This window comes from Nanorana parkeri, unplaced genomic scaffold, assembly GCF_000935625.1.
Source record: "Nanorana parkeri isolate BGI_ZX_2015 unplaced genomic scaffold, ASM93562v1 scaffold346, whole genome shotgun sequence".
Taxonomy (NCBI): Eukaryota; Metazoa; Chordata; class Amphibia; order Anura; family Dicroglossidae; genus Nanorana; species Nanorana parkeri.
In genome coordinates this window covers 1274458-1284470 of record NW_017306614.1, presented here as the reverse complement: position 1 = coordinate 1284470, position 10013 = coordinate 1274458, and the positions used below count along the sequence as shown (strand labels likewise).

At 44.3% G+C, this 10013-nt stretch overlaps 1 protein-coding gene across 2 annotated transcripts in view; it reads left to right on the top strand.

Annotated features, from left to right (window-relative positions):
- The window catches only part of NUP205 (nucleoporin 205), a 53633-nt gene that overhangs the window by 4176 nt on the left and 39444 nt on the right, over positions 1-10013 (top strand). The window contains exons 2-8 of one of the 2 annotated variants that reach the window (XM_018558570.1): positions 785-927; positions 1771-1942; positions 3678-3822; positions 4551-4710; positions 6996-7224; positions 7311-7475; positions 8122-8285. In XM_018558570.1, the coding sequence (XP_018414072.1) occupies positions 785-927; positions 1771-1942; positions 3678-3822; positions 4551-4710; positions 6996-7224; positions 7311-7475; positions 8122-8285 (1178 nt within the window). Of the gene's footprint in view, positions 1-784; positions 928-1770; positions 1943-3677; positions 3823-4550; positions 4711-6995; positions 7225-7310; positions 7476-8112; positions 8286-10013 lie in introns of both variants that reach the window. The other variant, XM_018558569.1, reaches the window with a different exon arrangement.

The following is a 10013-nucleotide window of genomic DNA, read 5'->3' as shown; positions in this document are numbered from 1 at the left end:
CACGCCTCTCTGTCTGGCAATCCGATGGACGTGTCTGGGTTTGGCGGTTGCCAGGAGAACGGTACTTGCCTGACTGCATTGTGCCAAGTTTGGTGGAGGGGGGATTATGGTGTGGGGTTGTTTTTCCGAGGTTGGGGTTGGCCCGTTAGTACCAGTGACGGGAACTCTTAAGGCATCAGCATACCAAGACATTTTGGACAATTTCATGCTCCCAACTTTTTGGGAACAGTTTGGGGATGGCCCCTTCCTGTTCCAACATGACTGTGCACCATTGTACAAAGCAAGGTCCATAAAGACATGGATGAGCGAGTTTGGGGTGGAGGAACTTGACTGGCCTGCACAGAGTCCTGACCTCAACCCGATAGAACACCTTTAGGATGAATTAGAGCGGAGACTGCGAGCCCGGCCTTCTCGTCCAACATCAGTACCTGACCTCACAAATGCGCTTCTGGAAGAATGGTCCAACATTCCCATACACACACTGCTAAACCTTGTGGACGCCTTCCCAGAAGAGTTGGAGCTGTTAGAGTTGCAAAGGGCGGGCCAACTCAATATTGATCCCTATGGACTAAGACTGGGATGCCATTAAAGTTCATGTGCGTGTAAAGGCCGGCGTCCACTCCCAATACTTTTGGTAATATAGTACAGTATGTGTGTGCGTGTATATAAGTGAATGCAGTCACTGTTGTGTAAGATTTCCTGTCCTGGTATTTATTTTGCTTACTGAATCAGTTTGGTAAATACACAGTCTGTGATAACCTGCTAATCTTCCTCCTTCTTGCAGTGGCTAGTCTATGGGGTCCATACAAAGACATCTGGCAGACAGTGGATAGCGCCTTGCTGAAGAGGGTGCCGGAAGCTGTGCATGCCCTGGATATCTTGTTAAAGAAGCACAAACCTGATTTCATCTCCCTGTTTAAAAACCCGGTATGTTTTGGAAAACTCTATTTTCTGTAGACAACAGTCCCGCTAGGACTTGAGCTTTATTATGGATGCTTGCATGCTTCTGTTTTGTAGTTTTTGAAATAGGCCTTTCCAGAACCCTTGCTGAATTATTTTTAAGTGAGTGCTAATCCTAGTCCTACCTTTTCTGTAATTGTAGGACTAGGCATTGCCATTATCTATGCTTATCATTTAGATGACCCATGTCCTGAAACGCTGCAGCTTCTCAGCTAACTGACTGCTACAGTTATCCACACTTCTGTGTGTGGGAATTACATGCTCCCCCACTGCATGCTGTGGTTTCTCTTGCTGGCTCACATGTCACTACAAAAATTATTAACCAGCGTGTAGAACCAGAGTGTGCAGTGGGGGAAATGGTTATGTGGCCCGCCTGAATGCTGGTCACTGGCCCCGGTATGTATTCAACCAAAGTGGAGGCATTTCAAGACACTGGCTGCCGGAACGGTGATTATATTCACTCTTCTTTTAGTAGGATTGGTTTTGTATACGAGTATACTGTATATGATCCACATACAGTACCACTTGCACACTGCAAAGCCATCAGATGACTACTGTTTCCTGATTTGATGGTTGCAATATTCATTAGGCTGTTATGTGTCTGGAGGCGAGAAGAGGTGACACTGGAAGCTGAAATAAAAAATAGTGATGTCCCCTGCCTTGATCGTATGGGGTGACAGAGCGGTGTGAATCCGAAGACTGGCATATGTATTATGACTCTGTATTTACTTGTTTGTCTGGAATTTGACTTAGGATACCGGTACTGAGATAAAAAAAAATAATTTTATTTCCTGGAATTTGTTTTTCTAGCCAAAGAGCCACCAACAGCATGAGAAATTACAGAAAGCCAGCACAGAGGGAGTGGCCATCAAAGGACGACAGGGGACGCAGCTTCTCCCTGAGTCACTCATCAAGGAGGCCTTCATCATCAGCGACCTGTTCAATATCGGAGAAGTGGCAGCCGTAGAGCTTCTTTTAGCTGGTGCGTTATGAGTCTGGCATTGGAATAATCTTTATAGGTCTAATTGGTTAGGGGGGAACTTTGTGAACAGTAGGGAATAGAGAAACCTAATGCAGCCACCACATCTAAGGACTGGTAATTGCGATGTAATCAGTTTTTGGGTTTATATGTACTAATAAGGGCTTGTTCACACCATCTTCAGTGCATTCCAACCCGACTGTGACTGTGGAACGCACCGGATCGCATTGTGGCCGGCTCACTTTGTTGTGGGGCGGGAGGGTCCGTGGCGGTGAATCAAACTCAATGGCACCGCAGCCACGCCCTCCGGCCGCAATGTGGTCGGCTGCACGGGAACACAAGGCACATCAATGCCTGCGGTACGGTCAGAAAAAATGTACCCGGACCAGAACGCAGGCATTGATGTGCCACGCTTTCCTGTGCGGCCGATCGCATTGTGGCCGGAGGGCGTGGCTTCGGTGCCATTGAGTTCAATGCACTGCCACGACCCACAACAATGTGAGCCGGGCCGCAATGCGATACAGTGCGTTCCGGCCACAACTGAGAATGGTGTGAACTAGCTGTAACTGTACTAAAACTTTAGTTATCCTTGAACTCTTCAACCATGTTTCTTGAAAATAACTCACTTTGTTATTTGGGGTCTGTATATTCAGCTGTTTTCATAGAGATCCTCTGTGGTAAGTAGATGTAACTACATACACTATATTGCCAAAAGTATTGGGACACCCCTCCAAATCATTGGATTCAGGTGCTCCGTGACATTTCCTTGCTACTAAATATTCTGCGGTTAACTGTTAGTGGTTTTATAACAAAGTCTAAGCAACTGGGAACAACAGCAACTCAGCCACGAAGTGGTAGGCCACCTAAAATGACAGAGCGGGGTCAGCGCAGGCTGAAATGCGCAGAAGTCGCAAACTGTCTGAAGATTCAATAGCTATAGACCTCCAAACTTCGTGTGGCCTTCAGATTGGCACAACAACAATGTGCAGAGAGCTTCATGGAATGGGTTTTCATGGCCAAGCCTTACATCACCAAGTGCAATGCAAAGCGCCGGATGCAGTGGTGTAAAGCACGCCGCCACTGGACTCTAGAGAAGTGGAGACGTGTTCTCTGGAGTGACGAATCACGCTTCTCTGTCTGGCTATCCGATGGACGTGTCTCGGTTTAGCGGTTGCCAGGAGAACGGTACTTGCCTGACTGCATTGTGCCAAGTGGAAAGTTTGTTGGAGGGGGGGGATTATGGTGTGGGGCTGTTTTTCAGGGGTTGGGCTTGGCCCCTTAGTTCCAGTGAAGGGATCTCTTAAGGCATCAGCATAGCAGGACATTTTGGACAATTCCATGCTCCCAACTTTGTGGGAACAGTTTGGGGATGGCCCCTTCCTGTTCCAACATGACTGCGCACACAGCACAAAGCAAGGTCCATAAAGACATGGATGAGAGAGTTTAGGGTGGAGGAACTTGACTGGCCTGCACAGAGTCCTGACCTCAACCCGGTAGAACACCTTTGGGATGAATTAGAGCGGAGACTGCGAGCCCGGCCTTCTCGTCCAACATCAGTACCTGACCTCAGAAATGGGCTTCTGGAAAAATGGTCCAACATTCCCATATACACACTGCTAAACCTTGTGGACGCCTTCCCAGAAGAGTTGGAGCTGTTAAAGGCCAACTCATAATGGTTTTTGTAGAGTGTTGCTTACACAAGGCTTGCCCACATTAACATCAACTTACCCCTGTGCAGGTGAACACCAACAGCCTCACTTTCCTGGTCTGACACGAGGACTGGTCGCTGTTCTGTTATACTGGGATGGGAAGAGATGTATCGCCAATTCTTTAAGAACTTTAATCCAGTCCCGGAAAGGAAGGACGTTTACATTGGATCTCAGGTACTTTTAATTGTATTTTGAAGCCCTGATTGTGTGGGAAAGCTTCATATAATTCTTACTTTTAATATTAGCTTATACTGTCTGTGTGCAAGTTTGTAGCTACTTACCTGCATACTTTTTATTCACTCTTTAAAAAATAACACTTAAATGTTTTAGACTTGTAGCGGGAAATAACATTTGTCTCTGTATGGCAGACAACAGTCTGGCCTTACTTCTCCATTCCAGGTGGGGTAACATGACCTGTAAATGTTACTTAACTGCAGCAGAGAAAAAAAATCAGGTCTGCATCTCTGCCGGACCAGGCTGGAGTGGAGAAGAACTCGCATGTTATGTGTTTGTGTAAATAACAGGAAAGTGGTGCTGCATCTAAAGCTGGCCATACACTGCATAATTAATCATATTCACACATTGGGTGCCCCTGTCAGGACACTCTCTCATCCGGCATCCTTCAGTCAAAAAATCGAAGGAGCCAGATGGAAAACCTTTGGCTGAACAGTGATGGCAGTCAATGAACTGTCATCACTGTTTAGATATTCTGACAGTGGCACACCCACTGCTGTCAGAATACAAAGGATAGAGCGGGAGATTTGTGATCTGCTTAGCGTGGATGGAGTAATCTGTTATATTCTATACCAGTGTATGGCTAGCTTTATCTTAGTATATTGACGAGCTAGGTGATTGTTTTCCTACAAAAGGCCCTATTTACAGTCTTCTCTTCTCCTTCCCAGTCCAGAGGTTGTGGCCATGACAACCCATTTCACTAATGATCTCATGGAGAGCGGGCTGACTCAGAAGATTCTCACTCTGGTTTCTCAGATTAATTTGAACAATGAATTTGATAAACTTCAGAAAGAACGGGGACTGGGCAACGACAAACATCGAAAGGAGGCAAGTGAACTGGGAAACATATCAAGATTAATACTGCTTGAAAAATACATTCTATGCACATGCTCTCTAACACACAGATATCTTTCTTCATTTATTTTAGTAGAATGTTAGACTAACTTATGTATTATTCCCCTGCATGTTTAAAGAGAAAAACCTACTATTTATCTTCTCTCGGCTGCCCCAGCATTAGGCCTTGTTCACACCAAATGCAGAGCAGATCCAGTCAGGTTTCTGCACACTCACGCTAGTCTTTTTGATGCGTTTTTGGCTAAAAAAATATATTTACATTTTTTTTTTTTAAGTTTAAAATGGGCTTTCAGTGCGTTCCAGGCATTTGCATGCGTTTTTGATGCATTTGCAGATCCAGAGCAGGTAAAATAGGGCTTGCTGTAGTTTTTTCACCTGCTCTGGAACTGCACCCTGCGATGTGAACTGGAGCAAACAATACCATTGGAATACATTGGACGCAGTTTTGATCTGGTCTGCACCTGCTCCGCGCTTGGTGTGAACAAGGCATTAATGTCTTCCCACCACTAGATTACCTTCTGGGTCATTTAATCTGGAGGACTGAGGACATCCTGTGAGTGCACGGCTTCAAAGAACCGTCAGTCATTCAATTATTTCCATGACCATGACACCATTTCCACATACACCTGTCTCCTAGGAGGCTCCTTCTTAAGTGATATGTGGTTTGTTATCCTGTTTTACCAGCTGAGCTTGTTTTTACCCCACACTGCTTATGGGTATATGGCACCCTTACTTAAGAGTACATTTCTTTCAAATGTCTTTGCAAGTCATTTTTTAATTCTCTTCTAGCCCTTATTGATTCCAGTCTTCATTTAAAACACTGTGCTTCTCTTTATATAAATATATCATATGGTTTAGTAGTCATTGTTTGGAGTATACAGCATACAGGTGGGTATGGGTGGGATTAATGGGGTAACATGAGAGAGTTCTCTGCTGTTTAACTTTTACTATTCATTATGTTATTTGCCTTGGGAAAGGTGGCTATGCCCCCACTAAAATGTTGGACCACCAATAAATTCCAAATCGATTGCATGAATACTTTTTTTTTTTTTTAAATCCTAGGCGTCTCCTTAAGTATGCATATGAGAGTATAAGTAAAACAAAATGCAGTAATACCTCGGTTCATGAACCACTTATGTTAGCAAACAATTTGGTTCGCGGTCATCTTCCCCGCTCTGACACATGGTCGTAGCTTCCTCTAGTCTAGATCGCGGTAGCAGACAGAGCTATGCACACTTGCTGTGCAGCTTTTTTTGTGTGCTTTTTAGCACATACAGTACTGTACAGTATTATTCAATCCAGCATGACTCCAAAGAAAGCGCAGAGCAAGTATGGTGGTAAAAAGAAAGTGCAGAACGGCAATGAAGGTAACCAGAATGTGCAAAGCGGTAATTAAGGTAACCAGAATGTGCAGAGCGGTAATGAAGGTAACCAGAATGTGCAGAGCGTTAATGAAGGTAACCAGAATGTGCAGAGCGGTAATGAAGGTAACCAGAATGTGCAGAGCGGTAATGGTTACCAGAACTTGCAGATCGGTAATGAAGGTTACCAGAACGTGCAGAGCGGTAATGAAGGTTACCAGAACGTGCAGAGCGGTAATGGAGGTTGCCAGACCGTGCAGAGCGGTAATGAAGGTTGCCAGAACGTGCAGAGCGGTAATGATGGTTGCATATTTTTGTGGTTAAAAAAAAAATGACCTATGGTTCAGAACGGATTAACCTTATTTACATTGAACCTTATGGGAAAATTTGCTTAGGTTCGTGACCACGTTAGTAGGTGTCAGAACGGATTAACCCTTTTTACATTGAACCTTATGGGGAAATTTGATCTGGTTCGCGACCAGAATTGTAGAACGAATTAAGTTTGTGAACCGAGGTACCACTATATATATTTTATATATGCACACTCCCACACCAGCGATGCTTTATGATAATGCCATCAGAGACTTGACGAATGTCGAACAAAATTGTTTTATTTTAACATTTGATTTTGGAATAAATGGAGCTTCCTGAAGGAAAACCACACTCAGTGTTAGAATTTTGTTCGTTCGAGATAAATTTTCCATCCTGCTCCTTCGACTTTTTTTGTCACTATGGCCGAAATCAATGATCGATTTGACCCCATCAACTAATAGAAAGTCGAACGGAAGATCTAATGTATGAAAGTTCTTTCAAAAATCTACTAGTGTATGGCCACCTTTTAGGGTTGCACAGCCGGAACTGAAACATTAATAGTAGTTGTTGGATTTTGTTATTTAGGTGTCAGACCTCATAAAAGAATGCCGTGAGTCTTTGGCAGAAAGCCTGTTCTCCTGGACTTGCCAGTCTCCTCTGCGTAAAGATGACACCTTGCTTTTGATTGGGTACCTGGAAAAAGTTACCGTGGAAGCAGATGGTACCCTGGACAGCGTCAATTTGTACCTCCTTATGGCACTGCTGTACTGCTTGGATGTGGGATTTTTGGAGCATGGGACAGAAGATCGGGATGGTATGACCATACATAGTTTGCTGCCTTTTGGTTGATGTGTTTTATTATTTTCATTGAGGGCTTAATATGCTCTTTCACTCTCCTAGAACTAATCCAACAGTCCATTCTTCTCCATGAGAGACAGTACGTCACAGCTATTCACCATCGCCTGCAAGACCCCAAGCCATGGAAATCGGCTGGGTTACAAGCTACTGTGCGTCTGGCATGGGCCCTCACTCTCCGAGGTGTATCTCAGTTATCGGAAGTTACAGGTATGCACCAAGCACAGATGTACCTTTTATTATCTTATATTAAAAGCGCATAGCAGGGAAAACAAAATTAACTTCATAAAATAGGCACCACAGGGGGGCATAAACATGAATGGAGCAAGTGGTGGGATTTAAAAACTGAACTCCATGCATACTAATAATTCTATTTAATATCTATAAGAGAGCTGGTTTAACTGCCAAAGGATTTGTATTTCTGTCCATCACGTTCTGAGCTACTCGCAACACAGCCCTGTCTGGCAGATCTAGATAGATCTATATCTACTGTGGTTAAGTTGCACTTGCAGGTCTTGTCCTTCCCCCCAGCCTGTAATTGGACAGTGAAAAAAAAAAAAAGAAGCAGCAGACTGATAAGCTGCTCTCTGTCAATCTACTCTCTCCTCTTATCAGCATGCTCCTCGCAGCACACAAACTGATAAGCTTCTTCCCCTTCCACTCTGAGCTCTGCTGTACAGGGAATTGGAAGAGGCTGACACTAAGCTAAATTCAGGTACTTCCTCTACTTGCATTTAATGACATATTATTAAATACCGAGCTGCAATTATGTGTGCCTTTTATATCAGCCTGGAGTTCAGCTTTAATATGTTCCTGGAGGTGAATAATGTTTTTTGTTGTCTACCAGCTCTTGCAGAATTCACAGAGGCTGATGAAGTAATAGCTGAGATGGCTATAGGAGGCAATGCCTTCCTTTTCCTCGCAGAAGCAGTGGTGGGTGCCGAAACTTTTGAAGAGGAATTCTTCGTTCGTAGGATTCACGTTCTGATCACGGATTTTCTGACACGAATGCCTATGAAAGTACGCACTTCACTGTTTTTAAGTAACTGATGATAGACTTTTAGTTACTCTTAATTTTAGTGCCTTTCCTTGTTGGCTCTCATTGGATAGGGGAGTGTTGATTGTCAGTGTTTAGTCCTGGTATCAGGAAAATCAGACCTCCTAGTAGCTAATGAAACTGAAAGTAGGTTCATAGAGGCACATTGAAAAGAGTTTGTATTACCGTTTATTAAAAAGGGTGATTCGTGGGGTTTGCTCTGTTTAGAATGGCTAGTCGCTAGCGATTTGCAATTTTTTTCTAGAGTTCACTTTCTATACCTGGCTTCTTTATGCACAGAATCTATATAGAGCACTATGGCTGATTTACTGAGGAGTTGAGAATCTTCCCTCAATCAACTGTGAAAAGCTGTGCACATTGAATACCCAGTCATGTGCGGATTAAATGAATAAACAGGAATTGATTGGATAATTGAAGTGGATATTCACACAATTTGAGTGAAGATTTTTTAACTACTTTAGTAGATCATCTCAATGATCCCCTTGCACATGCAGGACAAAGTGACATTTTGCAAATGGCCCCCCTGACCCACCGATATTTCACCTTGCCAGCACTCCTTTACCACTCCTTGACATGAAATTACTTTCTCTTCCATGTGACAGTGTTCTGGCCTATCTATTGGCTTTTAAACACAGGCACTGGGTATTTTAGCTGGCTGTGAGGAGGAAGGACTGATGGGGGAGCACTGGCAAGGTATCGGTGGGGACTCTTTGCAAAGACACTGTCACTTTGCTTTTAGAGGCAAAGCTTCAAGGTAACGTGTCTCTTTAAAGTTGCCATTACCTGTTATCAGAATGGTTCAGGATTTATGCCTAAATCTAGCTAATATGTCCAATGGGCCAGAGCACTGCTCTCGGAAGATTTCAGAGAGAGACTCTGCGCAGTGCAGATTCTGTGACAAGAGGTGGAAATGTAATATGATAGGCTTGCAAATCGTGTCTGCAGTAAATTATGCAGAGTGATTTTAACATTTTCGGTTACGAGTACCGATAGTTTTTTTTCGGTACTGGCCGATACCGAGTACACATAACGGTGCTGTGTGCCCCAATTATCAGGAATTCGGGCGGCGGATCATGACCCGCTGCCTGCCTTCCTGATTGCCTGGGAAGTCGGTGTTCTATCGAAAGAATACCGGCTTCACTTGCCGTGCCTAGCTTCCTGGCCAATCAGGAAGCTGCGCGGCTGGTCATGAGATGGTGTCCAGCTTCTTGATTGGTCAGGAAGCCAGGTTGCCTAGCAACAAGTGAAGCCGGCTTCCTACCCAATCAGGAAGCTGGACGCAATGTCATGACCCGCCTTCCGGCTTCCTGATTGGTCAGGAAGCCTGGCTGCCTAGCAACAAGTGAAGCCGGCTTCCTAGCCAATCAGGGTGGCTGGTCATAACCCACCGCCTGACTTCCTAGTCGGAAAGCCGGCTCCATGCTCCCTCGTCACTGCCGGTCAGAGGGAGATCTCCCTCTTAACAGAGGTTCCGGTATCGGAGTTAAGTGTCCAAGCATTTGGGCGAGTAGTTGCCCAAATACTCGGTATCTGCACCCATACTAGTAACGGTATCTGTGCATCTCTAATTCTTACTTTAATTCATATGTTTCAATTTAGAAAAGCTTACTTACCTGGCTAGCTATTCAATTTGCAGTTTTAATTTGAAACAAAATGGACTCACAATTGTTTACATGCCTTCCCTTTTATGT